Below are 21,366 nucleotides of genomic sequence, written 5' to 3' on the forward strand. Positions count from 1 at the left end.
TTCCTTCGGCCTCAACTTCATGAAGCGCTCATAGGTCGCCTCAGGCCCTGTCGACCTGGCTGCCATAGCATTGTTCCCCGCAAACTGTGCGAAGAACTGAGTCATCCCAGCTAACATCTGAGCATTCATGTCAGGTGGAGGTGGAGGAGGTAGATCTCTCTCCTGCCTCTGATTCTCACGGTCCTCCTGGCGAGGCTCATCATCTCTAGTGTGCTCGAGAATGCGTCTAGGAGGCATACTGTTCCATATAATAACCCATACATAACCAATATGCATAATTCCATAATTTATTTAAATTTAAATAGACACTGAATAATTAAAATCTGAACGTAAAATATTTCATGAAAACATGTTGTCACATAATTCATGCTTTAAATAAAATGCATAAACGTAAAACTTACAGACCGAAGACGTGACTTCGTAAGCTTCTCGAGGTCATTAGTAGTACAACCCTTTACAAGAACATAGGCTCTGATACCATCTGTAAAGGCCTCTGAATTCGTATTTGAAAATTTGCAGAAAAATTTAAAATTTTCTTTTAAAAATAATTTGAATGCCTCATTCATTAATAAACAGATAAATAAAGTTTAATGTTCAAAATAGCAGCGGAAGTAATTATTGTTTGCAAAATAACAATTTAAAATAATCCAACATAGATAAAAAAAAATGTCTGAGCATAAAAATGGTAAATGCTGAAAATGGGGTCCTCGGGTTCCACTACTGCCGACCCAAGCTAGCTCACTGGTCCCCGCCCTCGGTCCCGGCCTCATCAGTACCTACAAAAATCAATTTAGTGAGTCTAAAGACTCAGCATGCATATATCATAAATAACAAGTAATAATAATAAAATTGCATGCAAAGTGAAAATATCATGTCCATGAGTCATTATGATAGCATGAATAATTATAAATACGTGCATAACTGAACTGAAAGTCGTAAGTGAAATGTTTGCTCCGTAGAGCCCTGTCATAAAATAGCATATAATGATTTTCTATTGAGATTATGTTCTACGCAAGTGGCCCCATGAACTGAACTGAACCGGTAAGTGACCACCGGGTGAAGTAATAATCGTCTGATCAGACTAATACCAAAGTATACTGGTGTGGTAAAGATCATCACAGCCCTTGGACTGGATATCGTACCAATAAATGAACTGAACTGAACCGGTAAGTGACCACCGGGTGAAGTAATGATCCTCTGAAGTGAAGTGACCACGAGCAATATTGAATAAATCTCAAAAATGAATATTTTATATTTTTATGCACGTAATATAATTAAATATCATGCATTGATTTTACCGAATGGGTTTGATCGTTCCCAGGCTCGCTGCATCCTAATTCTAACATTAAAAATATGCAAATGATTGACTTGCCCAAACTTTGTAATTGAACCCAAAAACGAGACAATTACGTCTAATGACTTAGTATTTAATCATGACTCCGTGCCAACCCGAACCAAAACCGAACCATCATTTAGTCATGATTAAAATACACTTAAAATGATGAAATAATGCTCCTAAAATTTCAGTACTCTAAATTTTGGTGAATGGAGGCCAAAACATGAAACGCTCTTTCGAGAGTCACTTTGGCACATTGCGCCGCAAAATCTCGTACAACCTCTAACCTTAACCGAATCACGAACGGCCAAAAACATGACCTTCCTAACTCAATGAGGTACTGTCCAGTCCAAGGCCATAGGCTAAAAGCCAATTAAAACTCGAAACACACCTCTGAACCGAAGCACAACTTGCTGTCACAAAAATACAGCAGCGGCGCTTGCGTTTCTTTGCGTTGTCTGCGAGGCTAATGGCCATTGGGGCTGGAACCACTGACCAGAACCTCTTCCCAACGTCCTAAGGGTTGTCTTGGGCCATGTCTAAGGGCCCTAGGCCAGCCACAATCCAAACCACACCATGGAACACCCGAAACTCCCGCCCGAGAGGCAAACCTGCGCGTGCGGGGAGAATCGCTTCGTTTGGTTCCATGGACCTTTCCAGTGGCCATTTGATTGACCATGGCATGATCTAGACATCAAGAGGTATGGTATGGACCGTGGCTAAGGGCTAGAAAGCCAACCAAGATCCACACCAATCACCATGAAGCCGAAATACACATGCAGAAAAAATGAAGGGGGGCGAAGGGCTGTTCTTGTTTTATATTTGAAACCGATTCCATCATGGACCAAGCCTCAAATGGCCGACTTGGTCACGTCTTAGACATAATAAGGAGATGTTATAACCATGGCTATAGCCCCTAGGGCAGCCAAGATCAGATTCATCTCCCTTGAAAGGATCTGATCTTGGCTGCCCTAAGGGCCTATAGCCATGGTTAGATCACTTCCCTAGCATGTCTAAGACGTGACTAAGTCTCCCTCTTGGTGGCTTGGTCCATGGTGAATCGGTTTTTAATTAAAACGCTAGAACATCCCAGCACCCCCTTCGGCTTCTTCCTTTGTGCAGCATGTGTGGTTCGGTTTTGGTGGTTTGGTGTGGATCTTGGTTGGTCCTATAGCCTGTAGCCACGGTTCATACCATGCCCCTAGATGTCTAGATCGTGTCATGGTCAATCAAATGGCCATTGGAACGATTCGTGACATCCAAACAAAAGCAATGCATCCTACGTGCAGAATTTGTTCTCGGTTGGAACGTTCGGTTGTTTGCTGGTGTGATGCGAATTGTGGCTGGTCTAGGGCCCTTAGCCATAGTTCAAATCATTCCTTAGGATGTTGGTAAGAGGTTTTGGTCAGTGGTTCAAGCCCCAATGACCATTAGCCTCGCAAACGACGCAAGAAACCAAAGCACAGCTGCTGTATTTTTGGACAGCAACTGGCGGTGACGGTTCAGTGGCTCGTTCGAGTTCTCGGTTGGCTTTTAGCCCATGGCCTTGGACTGGACAGTGCCTCATCGAGTTAGGAAGGTCATGTTTTTGGCCGTTCGTCATTCGGATCATTTTTGAAGTCGTACGAGAATTTACGGTGCGATGTGCCAAATTGACTCTCGAAAGAGCGTTTCATGTTTTGGCCTCCATCCACCTAGATTTCGGCCCCAACTATTTTAGGAGCATTAATTCATCATTTTAAACGTATTTTAATCATGACTATATGACGTTTCAGTGTTGGCTCGGGTTGGTTCGGAGTCATGATTAAATACGAAGTTGTTCGGTGTAAATGTCTCATTTTTTTAATGTTATTGCATAGTTTGGTCCCATAAATCAATTGTATATTTTCATGACATATTTAGGTTGCAACGAGCCTGGGAGCGATCCAATCCACTCAGTAAAATTGTTACAGGTTACGGAATTAATTATATTACGTGCTAAAATGTTCATTTTTGAGATTATGCGATATTTCTTGTGGCCATTTCACTATCATGGGATTATTGCTAAATCCGGTCGCCAGTTACCGGTCCGGTCGCCAGTTACCGGTCAGTTCAGTTTGTACCACCCAGTATACTGAGGCATAGTCTGATCAGACGTTTATTATTTTACCCGGTCGCCAGTTACCGGTCATGGGAGCATTTTATTATCCGGTCGCCAGTTACCGGTCAGTTTCAGTGCAGGGGCCACTTGCGTATACCATAATCTCACCAGGAAAATTATTACAGGCTATTTTCAGTACAGGGCTCCAAGGAGCAAACATTTTTACGATATGCCTCATGACATGACATTTTTATCCCATGCAAATTTTACTATATTTATTTGTTATTTACGATATATGCATGTTGAGTCTTTAGACTCACTAGACTTGATTGTTGTAGGTTCTGATGATATCGGGACCGAGGGCGGGGACCAGTGAGTTAGCTTGGGTCGGCAGTAGTGGAACCCGAGGACCTCATTTTTTCAGGATTTATTATTTTATGATCAAATATTTTTATCTGTCGTTGGATTATTTTTTTTTACGGTTATTTTGTAAACATTAAATACTTCCGCTGCCATTTTGAACCTTTAACTTTATTTATCAATTTAATTATGAATGAGGCCTTTTATTCAAATTTTTCCGCAAATTTTCAAACACGAATTTTCGGGCCGTTACATTTTTCTTGAGAGATTTTTGACTTTACGTTCATGGGATTGCAGTTTATCATGGGATTATTACTTGATTTATTACTTGAGAGATTTTTGATTTATTACTTGAGAAATTGCAGCTTATCATGGGATTATTACTTGATAGAATAAATTTCTTGAGATATTTTTTGAGAGACTGAATCGATAATAAACCAAAACTATATGGATGTATTGCTAATATTTTCTTGAGAAAATACCATTTTAAATTTTCTTTGTAAAAAAATCAAATACCATTTCAATTTGACTATGTGCATATATATTAAAAAAATTCAAAGTTCTACTGAAGATACCAATTGTGTATGTGGCCATGTGCGATACAAAAACTTGTGTGAGACGGTCTCACAATTATATTTTGTTAGACAGAAGGTAATCATGAAAAATTATGAATGCTTTTGGGATATATATATTTTCTAAGAAATTACTGATGGTAGATGGTTGCTAGTTGAGTTAAATTTTGAGGATTTCATGTAATGAATAACGATTGGAAGACTACGACGATCTTTGAAAGTATCAAATGTAAAATTTATTTAGAATGCATGCTCTAACTAGTTGGATTTAAGGATTGAATTGCATTAATCGTGAATTTTAAGGATCTAATTGTAATAACCAATAAATTGAGGATCTAAGTGCAAAATAAAATCCTAAGAGACTATTTTCGAATTTACGGAATTTTGGATTAAATTCTGAGTTTCGAGAATTTTAAGGTTTAATGAGGCTAAGTCAAAAATTTTATGGGGACAAAAATGTAAATTTCGAAGAGTTGTAGGTCCAGAATTGTAATTTTCGAGAACTTTAAGGACCAAATTGCAAGTTCCGAAATTTTTTAGGATTAGATTTTAACTTTTGAGGGACACTTGGGTTAAATGAGTAATTTTTTCGTGGTTATGAAAATTGATTTTGGGTTTAATAAGTTTAAAATTATTGAGATTTATATTCCGGGAAACCTATAAAGTGGAATTAGTAACGCCAAGAATTTATGGGTAATTGTGAAATTTTAGAAATTAAGGACAAATTGGATAATTTTTGAGGAAATTAAGAATTAATGTTGCAATTTTAAGAAATTTGGGGGATTAGTTTAGCAGTAAGTGAGAATTGATGGTTTAAATGATAGGAATTTTCGGTGATTTAGGCTGGAAGGATATTTAGAACCTTTAGATATTTGGGTTATAATGTTATAAGGAATGATAATCAAGGACATTGTAGGATGAATCAATCATGTGCTTGAAAATTTAAGCGTCAGTGAAATCATGTTGTGGCAAAGTCCAAGAGTCTTAGGCATAAACTAAATTGTAATTGGGAAGAAAATAGTTTAAGCTTGTGATTGATATATGCTAGAAGGGTTTTACTAATTAGGTAGAGGATAAATATTGTATATTTTGGATTGTATGGAATAACGTTACTCGAGGTTTAAGATTTGCAATAATTTTACATTCGGGGTGTACTTGTAATTAGTAAGTTACGTAAGTTTGATGCCGTAAGATAAAGATTCAATTCAAGGATCTTAGGCTAATGTTATTATGAGGTTGAGATAATGTTTAACTTTTAAATGTATTACCGAGCATAGAAGTCGATCAGTAACTTTTGGTGCTAAGATTTCTTAACTTGAACTGCATAAATGACAATATAATAGGTCGATGAATGTTACGGGTATAATATAAGAAAGGTAATATACGATAAAGTTGGGCATCTATTTCTAGTATGAGGAATTGCGATGTAAGTCGAAATTCGAGGTATTAGGAAAATAGAACTTAGTCGCCATAAGTTGTTTTACGTTGCGATTCACAAACGAGGATTTTGGGAGTAAAATTTAGTTAAGATTGAGAGTGCATAAGGACAACTTAACACTTATTTTATCATAGTAGCGCACCGGAAGCGTGGATTATGGGGATTCTAGCATTAAGAGTTTAAACTTTTTGTTTGTCAAGGATAAGCGAATTTCGTCATCGAAATTCAATTTAAAGGGGGGTAGATTGTAACATCCCGAAAATTTGAAGTTCCACGTGAACCACTTGCATGCAAATTATTAAACATCCTCAGTATGTTATTAAATTCTTTTAAAGCATAAAATGTATGTTTATTTTATTAATTTGTGTTTAATTATTTTTATACATTTTATGCATTATTTTTTCATGATATGATTTAATTCATGAAATTTTAGAAATTCACGCATTAAGGTTTCTAGGTGCATTTCACGTTCGAGCGAGGACCGGATACCGGAGAATTTTCAGGAAAATTATTTTTAATTACACGATTTATTTTTATAAATTAAGTTGAAGTGTTTTTAGGTGTAGTTTTCAAAATGGGAATTCTTGGGTATTTTACCCGCAGAATTTTAATTTTTAACGGTATGCAAATTTTATCGAATCGGGGGACTTTTTAAAAGTTCGGTTATTATTTTCAAAATCTTTTCAACACGAAATATTTTTCGGGTTTGTATTAGGGCTTAATGGGCCTACTTTTAAGCCCATTGGGCTTAATATCATTTTTTTACCTTTAATTATCAAATTTAGACCCATTAATTGATTAATTAACTATTTAAATATTATATATTAAGCCCCTAACCTAACCCTAATCATCTTACAACCAGCCGACACCGTCATTCATCACTCCCTGCCCTCGGTTTCAGAAAAAATCAGCTGCAGGCCTCGACTATCCATTGTTTTGCAAAGGAAAAACTTCATCCGGGTTCTCTCGCATCGTTCTTGATCTTCGAACTCGCAAGGCATGCTTCGTATCACCTTTGCTGCATCATTCACGTAGTATATATCTGATTTTTATGTATGATGCATGAAGGAATTCGATATGTCCAGGAAAATGAAGGAAATTTTCGGTTTTCATCCATTTTATGCATTCTTGTTATTTTACTCACGTTTTTCCCTAGTTTGTGCAAGGGGCTGCGACCTAGGTTTGTTAAGAGATTGTTAAAGGTGTCGAGGGTGATCCTGAAGGCAACACAGGACGTTGGTTGCTGTGAGTGGTAGGGGCGAAGGGATGAATCATGGTGGGGGTTCGGGTTTACTTGTATTGAGGGTGAGGGGGAGAACCATCGGTGCTAGGGTGAGCCATGCGGTGGATCTAATTCTGGTGGGTCTGATCCACGTCCTTGGAGGACCCTATCACTGCTGGTCCGATCCGTGGAGCAGCACACGTGAACTGGATGCAAGGGAACACGGGTTTGGTGATGGAATCTAGCGTGTAAGCTGGTAGTGTAGGAGCGTGCATGGGAACGGTGGTTTGAGTCGGTTGGGTACCTTAGGTTCTGATCTAAGTCCTTGGTGTGTGGGCTCGTGATTGGTGCGTCGGTTTGAGGGTAGGTGCGTGAGTTTTGGACAAGGGAAGTGTATGAGGTGGCATGATAAGAATGGGCCGAGAGCTTTGTTCAAATCTGAATTTAATAGCCGAGAGTTTTGGGTTTAATATTGTGGTATTATGAGCTTCACCATGTTTTTAAGATATAATAGAAAGTTGGAGAAAATTTGGTTGAGATTCGAGTCGATTCGGGTTAAAATCGGGACGCCGGTTCAAATTTTAAAACAAATCGTTTAAATTGTACTATTGGCTCGATTTTACGTCTAGGAACGCTTATAAAAATGTTTTGGGATATATTAAGGAGTTGGGTAAGCTCAGGTCAATTTTAGAGGTCTAGGGGTGAGACGATAATTTTCGGGTTCCCAGGGGCAAAATGGTCATTTTGCACCCGGGGTGAGATTTTGGTCTTGGCAGCGCCCTGAGCACAAATTATGATATTTTTAAATGTTTATGCATCATGTTTACGATATTTACGCAATTATGATAAATACGGTGCATGCTTGGTTTAAATGAACAATTATGTATATGCATGCTTTTATTTAAGTGTTGAATATGATGACACGTTTAGAAAGAAGTGGTTTAGTTGTGACTAACACGATGACATTATGACATGTAAGGCCCGGGCTCAGTGGACGGGTAATGCCGTCGCTGATGACCCTCGCCGCCGGGTACCGCGGTTACACGTAGATGGATCCATCGACTGACATGATGACATGATGATACGAAAGTCACAGCTAATGAACGGAATTCAAATTAAGATGTTAACATGTATATTCTGATACGATGATACATGATATGACCATGTTTTGACAGGTCACACTTACGAATACGATATGATAACATGATGAGACATGTTTTGACACGTTACGTTTTTGCGCGATTTTCTGTAAAAAAAAAAAAGCTTTACCCTAATTTGCGCGAAGACTTGCAGCTTTATGTAACGGAAGATCGCACCGACGAAGAAATCTACAAAATAAATACGAAAAATTGTTAGTACAAAACAAAAAAATCGAAACTTTGAAAAAATGGATAAAGTTTCGCTACTACTGGATATAGGTGAAAAATCGTTTAAGAAAATTTTCGCGAGCTTCAGTATATATAGAATCATAGCGACGGTTTTTTCAAAACCGTCGTTAGATAGCGACAATTAAAGTAAATCCGTCGCTACCGTAGCGACGGTTTTTGGCAGACCGTCGCCGATCCAGATCGGCGACGGTTTTTGCATAACCGTGGCAGATCTAGATCGGCAACGGGTTTCGCGTCCCGTCGCAATTATAGCGACGAGTTTTCTTTAACCGTCGCTACATAGCGACGACTTTAATAAAACCGTCGTTATTACAGCGACGGTTTGAATTAAACCGTCGCTTAATTTAATAGGCGATGGTTATAATAAAAACCGTCGCTATATAGCGACGAGATATAAAAACGGTCGCTATTTGAGCAACGGTTTTAATAAAACCGTCGCTAATCCTTCCGTTTTTTTGTAGTGTATATATATATATATATATATGATTATTGTTAGGGATGTAAAATTGTAAATGAACCAAACCGTTTGCGAGCTATTCGAAGCTCGGCTCGATAAAAAGCTCGTTTGAGTTTGTTTATTAATCATATCAAACCAAGCTCAAGCTCGATTTTGAACTCGAAAATTTAATCAAACCAAGCTCAAGCCTAAGGATATTCGGCTCGTGAGCTCGCAAACATGTTCGATAATAGGCTCGCGAGCTCGAGCTCGGCTCGTTTAGGTGGCTCGTAAGCTCGAGTTTGAGTCGTTTAGGTGGCTCGTAAGCTTGAGCTTGACTCATTTGTTGAGTTGACAAATAAAAATATTAGTATTAATGTCAACAGAATGAATTGAATACAAGACATGTTTGAAAAAATGATGAATTCACATCATTTAGTCACAATTACATTTTTAATCTTATTTGCATATCATTATGTTAAAATGTTCTTTAAAATACAATAAATAAAATAAATTAACAGAAATACATCAACTTATTCTTTTTCCCTAAAAATTTACATAACCAAGTCATATACAAGTTGAGTAACTTTACAAATTGTTATACTAAAATATTATATTAAATTGACTTTGTTTGGATCATTCATCATTTACTATTAGTTTATGAAGGTTAATTAAAAATTTTACATGTAAATTGATATTCCATTTGACATTAATCAATAATTTAAGTTAATTATGTCGAATTCATTTCATAATGATGTGTTGTCTTCTATCTACTATATTTAAATCTGTACTTCCAAAATATAAAGAGTGTAATATACTGATTTATGTTTTTTTAGCTCTTATTTGTACCGTTTTAGTTATTTATGAATGAATTTACATTTTTATATCTGATTTAAAATTAGTTCATAGATATATTTAATTTTTAACAAGCTCGATTCAAACTCAAACTCGAGCTCAATTCTATGCTTATCGAGCTCAAAAACGAGACGAGCTCAAGGCAGGCTTGTTAAACATGCTAAACGAGCTATTAATGAATCAAGCTCGAGCCTGACTTTATTAACATGATAAACGAACTTTTAACGAGCCGAACTCGAGCTTTTCTCGAGCCCAATAATTTCAATACAAACCGAGTTCGAGCCTGATAATAGAAGCTCAAATCGAGCTCGAGCTCAAGCCTCAAACAATCTTAAACAAACCAAGCTCAAGCCTGATACTGTTTGGTTTGGTTTGGATTGTTTACATCCCTAGTACTTCCCGTCACCCGCCCAAACGTTCTAAAATCTTTGACAATTCCATGCTAAGACGTATTTATCATCAAGAAACATAATAAGCATCCGTACTGATTATCAGCCAATGTCAGTATGCAATAACATGTTCATCTACCATGAAGGCACGAAATTTTTAAACAACACGACATAATCCATATTACAATGTCATTCCTTGCCCAAATTCTTCAATAGTCTTTGAAGCAAGCGTAAGAACATCAAGAAAAGCACTGTATGACGCACGGAGAAACCTCGCTTCAACTGCCTCGAAATGCCTGTGCAGAAAATGAAGAAGGATGTAATAGGTCTCTTCAATTTAAACTTCTTCCAGCAAGAAAATGTGAAAGAAAAAAAAAGAAGAAAATTTATATTCTATGTGACTTTGGTAGTCCATTATGTTTATGCACGAGGACTCCATAGTTGAGCCACATGCATCTTGCATAAAATTTTCAAGTGTACATCAAAATGCATGTGAACACTGTCACCAATCTTTCAAACAATTATTTACTAAATCATGTCCACCTGTCCTTGTGTCTAAATCTTTCACCCATCATAGCACACATATTTGTGCGATACAGCACACAAAACGACTAAGACCGATGCATTGTAAGCAACATAGAAAAAGGTATGAAAAGAAGAGGCGTCACATAGAGGAAAGAAACTTACACCGAAAGCTTCCCATTGGAGACTAACATATGCCTTTTCACCTTGTCAGGTTGTAACTGTTATCACAAACAACTGATTGTCTCAATCTGAATATATTAAAGCTTGAACATAGACTTTGAAGCAGAGATGATATGCAATGTTACCTCCTTATCAACTGCCAATGCAGTATAGACAATTCGAGCAATTTCCTCAGACCCATAATCTACTTCCAAATTGCTGCAAACAACTCTTGAAGTTAAATTACAATCATGATGCACTTCATGTATTGATCTATTGGATAATAAATAGTCGGCAATGCCATGAAGCAGGCATTGTCTGCATTACCGGCATACATAATATTCCCATTCAAAGAATCCAATTAAAACAGAAAATTTAAAAGAAATATTTATGCTTTAAACAGTGAGGTTATTAACTTAAAAGCAACAGACATTTTTGAGCTAATTTTAGCTCATTTCCCGATCTATTATGTACAGTCTTGGGTCGTTCTGGCAACGCAAACTGCTTTATTTGATCCACTGTGAAGAAAACGGGATCAAAAACCTTAATCCATTGCTTTGGTCTTAATACAAGGTTTATAAAGAATCGGAAGGGGATGGATCGGGTCTAGAAGGGGTTGAATGGAGGGCAATAAATTTGATGGAAGCCGAGCAGTTGGAACAGCCTTTCTCGGAGGAGGAAATCAAAGGAGCGGTGTTTGATTGTGAGGGTGAAAAATCTCTGGGGCCAGATGGCTTTACCTTAGCTTTTTACCAAAAGTGCTGGGAATCAATTAAAAATGACCTACTCAAAGTGTTTGCTGAATTCTTCGAGAATGGAATTGTCAATGGAAAAACGAATGAAACATACATCTGTTTGATCCCGAAGAAAAAAGAGGCAACTAGGATTAAAGACTTCAGGCCTATCAGTCTAATCACAAGTTTGTATAAGATTTTGTCCAAGGTGTTGACCAATAGACTGAAGAAAGTTATGAGCAAAACAGTGGCGGAAAATCAATGTGCTTTCATTCGAGGCAGGCAGATAACAGATTGTTGTTTAATAGCGAACGAAGTGGTGGAGGAATACAGAAGGAAAAAGAAAAGAGGTTGGATTATGAAAGTGGATTTGGAGAAGGCTTATGACAACATCGACTGGAGATTCCTAGATTTGTGCTACAAAAGAAGGGGTTTGGGGTTAAGTGGAGGAAGTGGATCAGGGGTTGTGTTTCAAATGTGTCATATTCAATCTTTATTAACGGCCGACCGCGGGGGAAGTTTAACGGCAAAAGGGGACTCAGACAAGGAGATCCTCTATCACCTTTTTTGTTCAACTTAGTGATTGATGGGTTGGGAAGATTGATTGACAAGGCTAAGGTGTCAAATGTGGTGAGGGGACTTGAAGTAGGGAAAAACAAGGTAGAAATTTCTCACATTCAATTTGCCGATGACACTCTATTCCTCGTCCAAAATGAGAGCCAGTTGTTGAATGTTGTTGAGCTACTCAAAGTCTTTTGCTCGAAATCGGGACTGAAAGTAAACTTTGAAAAAAGTTCAATATTGGGCTTGAACCAAGTTGATGACGCGGTTGAAAGCCTAGCGGAAGTGGTGGGTTGCAAGAAAGACAAGTGGCCGATGATATACCTTGGAGCACCATTGGGAGGTGATCCCATGAAGGCTGAATTTTGGGCACCGGTGGTAGCGAAGATGTCTACTAAGTTGGCACATTGGAAAAAAGCTTTCTTATCTAGAGGTGGTCGACTAACGTTGATTAAAGCCGTCCTAAGCGCATTGCCTACTTATTACATGTCAATATTCATGGTCCCTCGGCGAGTAGCAAAGCATTTGGAAACTTTGATGAGGAACTTTTTGTGGGACGGTGCTGACGGGGAGATTCATTGCCATGTTGTAAATTGGACTCAAGTGTGCAAACCGAAAGAACTTGGAGGATTAGGTTTGGGGAGTGTTCGAATGAGGAATAAATCATTGCTAGGAAAGTGGTGGTGGAGAAGTGCGGTAGAAAAAGATTCGTTGTGGAAAAGAGTGATAGGGAGCATTTATGGTTTTGAGGATAACGGTTGGGATTTGAGGGAGGAGCGGAATTCCACTTTCAGAAGCCCTTGGAAGTTTATTTCTCGGTCCCATTCGTCTTGTCAACACTTGATTGGCACGGTGCTCAAGGGAGGGAACTTATTGAGATTTTGGGAAGATAGTTGGTTGGGTGAGTTGTCTTTCAAAGAGCGGTTTCCACGTCTTTTTCTTCTATCAGTTTCTTCTAATAAACCTATCGATCGATTTTATTCGGTTACTAATACTCAGGGGTCTTCATCTTTCCAGTGGGATTTGAGGTTTAGAAGAGGGTTGAATGATGTTGAGTTGGGTGAGTTCACTTCCCTTGTAGGTCTCTTAGAGTCAGCTTCTTTGAGTGTGGGTTCTGTCGATGTCAGGGTTTGGTTAGGGGATTCATCGGGCGTCTTTTCTGTCAGTTCTCTGTACTATTCTTTCTTTAACAGTCCTAATACTTTGTCATTCCCTTATTTCACTAACATATGGAAAGTACCGATCCCACAAAAAGTAAAGGTTTTCTCTTGGATAGTGGCCCTCGGCAGATTGCAAACTTGTGACAGGATACAGAAGAGACAACCAAGTAATTCTATAAGTCCACAATGGTGCTGCTTATGCAAGCAAAGTGAGGAGGATCAAGAACATCTGCTGCTACACTGTTCTTTCACGAGGGGAATCTGGAGTAAGGTTATGCAGCACCTGGGATTCGAGTGGGTTTTCCCGGCACTTTCTAGAGATTTGTTCGTAATGGAAAACGGTTTACTCAACGGAAGGGGAAAAAGGACTTTCTGGTACATCATCGTACATTGCACATTTTGGACAACATGGATAGAGCGCAATAACAGAATTTTCAACGACAAAGGAGACTCGATCGACGAACTATGAGAGAAATTAAGATTCAGGGTTGCCAAATGGACAACTACTGTGTCGGTGTTTCGACATTTATTGTTATCTGATTTAGTTAGGGATTGGTGTTTTATGTACGTATGAGTTTGTTATAGTTAGTCAATCGGTGGTTGGACTGTGGATTGCTCATCCACGGGAATTGTAATCTCAACTACTATTAATCTAATAAATTCATAGTTTCCTATCAAAAAAAAAAAAAAACAAAATAAAGTGGTTATTTTTCTACATGAATAAATTGTCAAAATAATGCGTGAATGTTCGGAGTCATTGTTTATTGTCATATACTTCTCAAGAAAAGTGAGGATTCTGGGAGTGGGCTAATTCAATATTTAGCATAAATCTCCGCAGCCCATAAGTGGTGACAATTACCCGAATATTCATCAAATCACATGGCCCACAATCAGAAACCGACCAAACCCCCACCAAATTCAAGAACATCAACAGCACGCCAAAGAACAACTTTCTGCAATACTAACTAATTGGATCGAAAACCTCCCATTAATCACACATGAAGCTCCGAAAGAAGAACAATTAGATGCTCAGAAAATGTCACATCATAAATCACATTCAGAACCGTAGGTGCCAATAAAACAAATCCCACAAACCTCAAAATACAGATACACAGAGCACACACAAGGTTAAGAAAACTGACCAGCTAAATTCCCATTTGCTTGGAGAGATAGAAGCTTCAGTTTCCATATCTCAAGTTTACGTAACGGAAAATCGCACCGACGAGAAAATCTACAAATTAAATACGAAAAACTGTTAGTACAAAACAAAAAAATCGAAACTTTGAAAAAATGGATAAAGCTTCGCTACTACCGGACATAGGTGAAAAATCGTTCATATATAGAATCATAGCGACGGTTTTGCAAAAACCGTCGCTATATAGCGACAACTTAAGTCAATCCGTCGCTACTTTAGCGACGGGTTTAGATAGACCGTCGCCGATCTTTTTTGCATAACTGTGGCAGATGCAGATCGGCAACGGGTTTCGCGTTCCCGTCGCTATTACAGCGACGGGTTTTATTTAACCGTCGCTATATAGCGACGGCTTTATTAAAACCGTCGCTATTACAGCGACGGTTTGAGTTAAACTGTCGCTTAATTTAATAGGCGACGGTTATAATAAAAACCGTCGCTAACAGAGGCTTATAGAAACCGTTATGTAAGGACACCAATTCTCCTTCCGATTTTACCCTTTTTTTTATTTAAATTTTTTATTTTTCTTAAACAATAATATTTTTTTAACTCACAATATAAAGAAACTGCTCACGTTTTCTCTCTTTTCTAATTCAGGCCCGAGGGCTTACGCATTACAATAGTACTCGCACAGCAATCGAAACAGACAACTGTGTACGCTTAGAAACTAGAAACCCTAATCCTCTTCATTTCACGTAAACCACGGACGCGAAGTTTCGATTTCTCCTATAATCCTTTGATTTTTCAATAATCGAAGTCGTTGTTTCATGCGCAAATTTCTGAAAAGTTGCAGAGAAGGATTAATCAACACCAGTGTTGCTCCGTCGTTCTTCCAACAATTTACGATCGAGTGTGCGCTGCTTTTCGTCTACGATTTGTTCGTGAATTCATGTTTTTTTTCGACGCCGCTATGGTTTGGGTTTCTTATTCGTTTATTGGTTTCGAAAATTTCACTCGAAGAGAATAAATTACCGGCGATCCGATTCAATGTTGTCGGGAGGATTTTGTCCGTGATTTCATCTGATATACCAGATATGTCCATTCTACATTACTGGTTGATTTTCTCGTGATTCCGAATTCGAATGTCAATTTTCTCAATCGAAGATTGAAGCGGATTTCCGATCTGTAAGTTTTGTAATTGTAAAAGATTTGAAGGATATTGGATTTGCATCAGCGGAGTTATTAGTCTGTTCGATTGTTTTTCTTGAGAGTTGCAACAAATTGAGAGGAAAAGAAATTACTTAAAGTAATCCAACACTGGTAAAATGTTGGCGAAATTTTGGTTAATTTGCGGAAAAATTAAATTTTTCTTTTTAATATAATCAAAATTGCCTCATTCACGAATTAAATTGATAAATCAAGTTAAATGTTCAAAATTTGCAGCGGAAGAAATTATTTAAAGTAATCTAACACTGGTAAAATGTCTTGGTTTGTTTTGACAGAAAACAAACAAAATAACGACACGGCGCGGCGGAGACGGAATGCTCTTCACTTTCTCACTTTTTCTCTCTTAATTCCTTTAAACCAAACATGCACCATAATTATTATAATAGCGTAAAAAAATCGTAAACGTGATGCATGAACATTTAAAATATCATGACTTGTGCTCAGGGCGCTGCCAAGACCAAAATCTCACCCCGGGTGCAAAATGACCATTTTGCCCCTGGAAACCCAAAAATTCTCGTTTCACCCCTGGACTTATAAAATTGACCCGAAACTTACCATACTCCTTAAATTATCCCAAAACATTTTTATAAGCATTCTTAGACGTAAACTCGAGCTTATTTTACAACTTAACCGATTCGTTTTAAAACTTAAATCGGGGTCCCGGTTTTAACCCGAATCGACCCGAAACTTAACCAAAATTTCCCCAACTTTTTACCACCCTTAGTGAACATCTAAAAGGTCCTAAAGATCACAAATTGAGCCCTTAGAAACTTGAATAAAGTCCTGAATAGTTGCTGGAAAATTCACGCAAGCTTCCCACCTTGACCCTAACGTTCTTAGACCGAATCATCGAGGACCAGCTATGGCTCGTCCTTCCCTAGACCACCCTAGGACCCTGCTAGACTCCATAGACGTGATCCTACAGCCCCACGACAGCTGCACCAGGCATACAGCCCCTAGCCCCGAAAACACAACACTTGCGATCACCAAACACCCGAAGCCTTCTCTCTTGCACGATCTAGTTCCTAGTCACGCCCAGCTGAGTCCGAACCATCCCAAGCCCTGTCTCAGCCCCACCAGGGGTCTGGTTTAAGGTTAGGAAGGGTTCTCGCACCGCTGGCTCGTTGGAATCTCCCGATCCTACCATCCTTAACCCTCGGCCGCCCAAGAAGCAACCTTCGATCTAAGCTATCAACCCGAGCTCCACCCATCTCCAGCTTCTAAACAGCATGATCGTCGACCTTAACACACCATTAGAAACCCAACTCGGCAGCCCCCTTGCAACAAATCATGAAAACGTGAGAGTTCGACAAGAAAACACCATGATCCCATGAAAACCGAGAAAATTCTCATGTACGAGGCTAGATCGCGTTTTCATGCACAATTATGATCACCAACATAATAAACGTGTATGATGCAGAAAAGAACAAGTACAAAGCGTGCCTGATGATGTTTCCTACGCAAGAAGATGAAGAAATGAGCAACGGGGAGCACCGGAGAAATTACCACTCAAGAACAAATTATGGCCGATGGTTAGTTGCTTTAGAGTTGCTGAAACTGAAATGAAATAATGGTGGAGGCCGGGAAGGTGTCGGTTGGTTCAAGTAAATAGATGTAGGGTAGCTCATAGTACATTATTTAATTAGGTAATAATCAAGATAATGAGTTTTAATTATTAATTAACAAGTTTAAAAAAGTTTTAAGTCCAATAAACTTAGAAGTAGGCCCATTAAATATAAACATACTTCCGAAAATATTTCGTGTTAGAAAATTTTTGAAAATATTAGCCGAACCCTCAAAAAGTCCCTCGATTTGATAAAATTCGCGTACCGTTAAAAAATAAAAATCATGCAGATAAAAATACCCAATAAATTCCAATTCTTGAAAAATACCTTTAAAAAATCTTATATTAATTAATAAAAATTAATCTTGTAATTAAAATAATTTTCTTGAAAATTCTCCGATCTCCGTTCCTCGTTCGAGCGCGAAATAAAACTTAAAAATCAGAGTGCATAAACTTTTAAAATTTCATGAATTAAATCATATCATGCAATAATAATGCATAAAATGCATAAAAATACTTAAACACAATTTAATAAAATAAAGATACTTTCTATGCTTTAAAAGAATTTAATAAAATACCAAAGAAATTTAATAATTTGCATACATGGGGTTTATGTAGACTTTTCGATTTTCGAGACGTTACAGAATAGTTTCTTGATCATCGATTGTACACCTCTGTTTTTCATTTCAATTAAATGGTTGGTTTTTTATTTTTTATCCTTTGATATAGCTCGCGGTGCCTCGATTGATTTGTATTTCTCCTTAAATTGGTATGAGATATTGTGAATCATTAATTTTTTTGCTCCATTTACAATTTAAGGATGGCTATGAGAAAGTTCGAGCTTTTTGTAACTGGTTGCGTTGTGTTTTCAACACTAAATTGTGTTAATCTTTGGTGCAAAGTGAGGCGGAATGACAAACGACTACAATTGGCATCAAATATATCATTTACTCAAATTTTTATCATAATTTTTTAAAAATATTATGTCGATGTGGTATCATGAACAAATTAGTTATTTAGTGTTATTTGGGTCTTCTCTTCTCCGTTTTGTCACCCGACCCTGAAATTGGATGTTAATTTTTGGATGGAAAACGTGAAGTTCCTCAGATCTGAAAAATTAGCTTATGGACACTTGAAAATATTAAAATATAGGGCAAGATTGATTCTTCTGCCCCAAGTTGATGATTATGATATCTTTGTTCTCATTGTATTATCATTTCCCCAATGCCTCCAGGGATAACTTTGGTGTGCAGGTGAAAGTGGACGATATTAATTCTTATCCCCAAAAGACTTGCTAATTGTCACAACTGGATTTCAAGTGGGTTACTGCTGACATTATGCTTGGGTTATTTCCCATGCTTCATTTCATATAGTGAGACCAGTGTTTGATTTATTATTCTTCAGGCTGAACCACGTGATGCACTGAATCTTGCATCATCTTTTTGGATAGAGGTTTTTTTTTGTTGGGAAAGTTTCCTTTACTACACTGTTGCATTTAACTAGAGAAAAATCCCTCTTCCAGGAGAATATTTTTTTTTATGAACCAATAATGTCCTTTTCCATCATTTCTAAAGTTGAAAATTAGCTCAAATAGTCACCATTGTAATCAATAGATACATCCTTATGATTTTTTGTTCTATGTGTGAACATAGTGATCAACCATTTATACAATCTCAATTTGACCAATTTGTTGTTGCTGGCCTCTCTCTTCCTCAGAAATATTACTGCCTTAGAAATTTGCTGCTAATTACTATGCTTAAGGAATTATAGAAAGACAATTTCAATCTTGGCCATTTAGTGACCCTATTATGTATATTAATATATTTTGTTTTGGTAAAACCACTCTCTGTTTTTATCTCATAACGCTGTTTTTCCTGTTTGTACATGATTGGATCGTCTTTCCATAATAAAGCATTTAGTTTCCTCTGGAGGATGTAGAGTCACATACATATTGGAGAACAGTTATTTTTTCCATTTTATTGGCATTGACGAAGACTCCATAGTAAGAAAAGTTGTTTCACATGAGAGACATGTTGGGGGTAAGTGTGTAATATTGTGGTAGAAAAAAAAATGTTTTTTAGTGTAGAAGAGGAGGGTAAAAGGGAATGAATGAATTTACTCATATTTTGTAAAGGCCCGAAAATTCGTTTTTGAAAATTTGCAAAAATATTAAAAATTTTCTTTTTAAATAATCAAAATGTCTCATTCATAAGTTAAACTGATAAATAATGTTTGATATTCAAAATAGCAGCGGAAGAAATTTAATGTTTTACAAAGTAACAATTTAAAATAACTCAACAAGAGATAAAATATTCGAGCATAAAATCGTAAGTGCTGAAAATGAGGTCCTCGGCTCCCACTACTGCCGACTCGAGCTGGCTCACTGATCCCCGCCCTCAGTCCTGACATCAACAGTGCCTACAACAATCAAGTCTAGTGAGCCTAAAGACTCAGCATGAATATATCGTAAATAACGAGTAAATAATATAGTAAAATTTGCATGGGAGTAAAATTATCATGTCATGAGGCATAATCGTGAAAATAATTTATCATGAGCAATTATAATACGTGCATAACTGAACTGAAAATCATAGTGAAAATGTTTGCTCCTCGGAGCCCTGTACTGAAATAGCATGTTATAATTTTCTGTTGAGATTATGGTCTACGCAAGTGGCCCCTGCACTGAACTGAACTGACCGGTAACTGGCGACCGGGTAGAATAATGCTCCCATGACCGGTAACTGACGACCGGGTGAAATAATAATCCCATGACCGGTAACTGGCGACCGGGTGAAATAATGCTCCCATGATAGTGAGATGGCAACAAGCAATATCGCATAAATCTCAAAAATGAATATTTTCTATGCACGTAATATAATTAACCAACATAATTAAATATGAATAATTTCGATCTTCTTGCATTAAAATCATGTACTTGCGATATTTAAAAATACCTATATGGTTTGATTGAAGAGTGAAAGAAGATATAAACATGCCTTGGTTTGTTTTGACAGAAAACAAACGAAATAACGACGCGGCGCGGCGGAGACGGAGTGCTCTTCACTTTCTTACATTTTCTCTCTTAATTCCTTTAAACCAAGCATGAACCATAATTATTATAATATCGTAAAAATCGTAAACGTGATGCATGAACATTTAAAAATATCATGATTTGTGCTCAGGGCGCTGCCAGGACCAACATCTCACCCCAGGTGCAAAATGACCATTTTGCCCCTGGAAACCCAAAAATTACCATTTTGCCTCTAGGCGTAAAATTCCATGTTTGTGACCTTTTCTTAATTCCATTACTCTAACATTTCCCAAATAATTATTTAAGCCTATAAGAATTTTATCATATTTTTATTTAGCTTAAATTGATGACTTTTAAATTAATCCTTAAATACAATTTACTAATGCGCTTTAATCCCGAATTAAATCAAACCTTAGCATAAAATTCCCAAATTAAAAACTTGAACTTCTAATAATTATTTGAGCTTAAATATAATTTTCCATAATTTTATTAAGCTTAAATCTAGGCGTTTCAATTAATTCTTTAATTAATGTTTCGTGCGGTAATTAAATCCCGGATAAATCCAAAACTCATTATTTTGATCCGAAGCTTACCAACTCCTTAAAATGTCCCAAAAACATTTTTTAAAGATTTCCTAGACGTAAACTTGAGCATAATTCACCGCTTATCTAATTCATTTTAAAACTCGGTTCGGAGTTCCGATTTTAACCCGAATCGAAAAGAAAATTAACTAAAACTTTCCCATCTTTTTACCACACTTAGTAAACACTTAAAAGACCCTAACAACCCCAAAACTAAGCTCTTAAACATACGAACCACTCCTGAACAGTAGCTGGAAATTCCAGCAATTTCCTTAACTACGTATCCTAGTACCTCACGTCCCCTTTCATGCGCTTTAGCCTCCGCTTGATTGGTCCAGCCCCGACTCAACCCTCCTTAGACCATCTTAGGACTCCCGTGAACCTACTGAACCCACGCAAATCATCTCATGCAAGCCACAGCCCCCTTCAAATCTCTAGCCTCCCAAATCTCATAACCGAGTCCCATTTCCTTAAGCCGCCCACTACACTACAATCCCTAGCTCTCTCACCCTACAGCATTGGCGATTTGTTTCAAGCCTCAAACCACATCTTGACACTAACATCAGTCCCTTACCAGTCCCTAAACCGCAGCCCCTTGCACGTGAAACAAAAACGT

At 37.6% G+C, this 21,366-nt stretch overlaps 1 protein-coding gene across 1 annotated transcript; it reads right to left on the reverse strand.

Annotated features, from left to right (window-relative positions):
- Positions 1 to 692: 692 nt before the first annotated feature.
- Positions 693 to 14,531, reverse strand: LOC140809989 (uncharacterized). The gene is made up of 6 exons (XM_073167774.1): positions 14,358 to 14,531; positions 10,907 to 10,979; positions 10,764 to 10,819; positions 10,262 to 10,372; positions 8,278 to 8,336; positions 693 to 776 (listed from the first exon to the last, which is right to left on the reverse strand). Exons 1-5 carry the CDS (start codon positions 14,402 to 14,404, stop codon positions 8,279 to 8,281), a joined length of 345 nt encoding a protein of 114 aa, XP_073023875.1. The 5' UTR covers positions 14,405 to 14,531; the 3' UTR covers positions 693 to 776; position 8,278.
- Positions 14,532 to 21,366: the final 6,835 nt, after the last annotated feature.

Source organism: Primulina eburnea, chromosome 13 (assembly GCF_022965805.1).
Source record: "Primulina eburnea isolate SZY01 chromosome 13, ASM2296580v1, whole genome shotgun sequence".
NCBI lineage: Eukaryota > Viridiplantae > Streptophyta > Magnoliopsida > Lamiales > Gesneriaceae > Primulina > Primulina eburnea.

What these genes read in the sequence shown, in the direction of transcription:
- LOC140809989 (XM_073167774.1), bottom strand. Translation starts at nt 14,404, where the DNA reads ATGGAAACTGAAGCTTCTATCTCTCCAAGCAAATGGGAATTTAGCTG. An exon ending in AGCAAATGGGAATTTAGCTG is followed by an intron (nt 10,980 to 14,357) that starts GTCAGTTTTCTT and finishes AGTTGTTTGCAG; the next exon opens with CAATTTGGAAGTAGATTATG. An exon ending in CATTGGCAGTTGATAAGGAG is followed by an intron (nt 10,820 to 10,906) that starts GTAACATTGCAT and finishes TTGTGATAACAG; the next exon opens with TTACAACCTGACAAGGTGAA.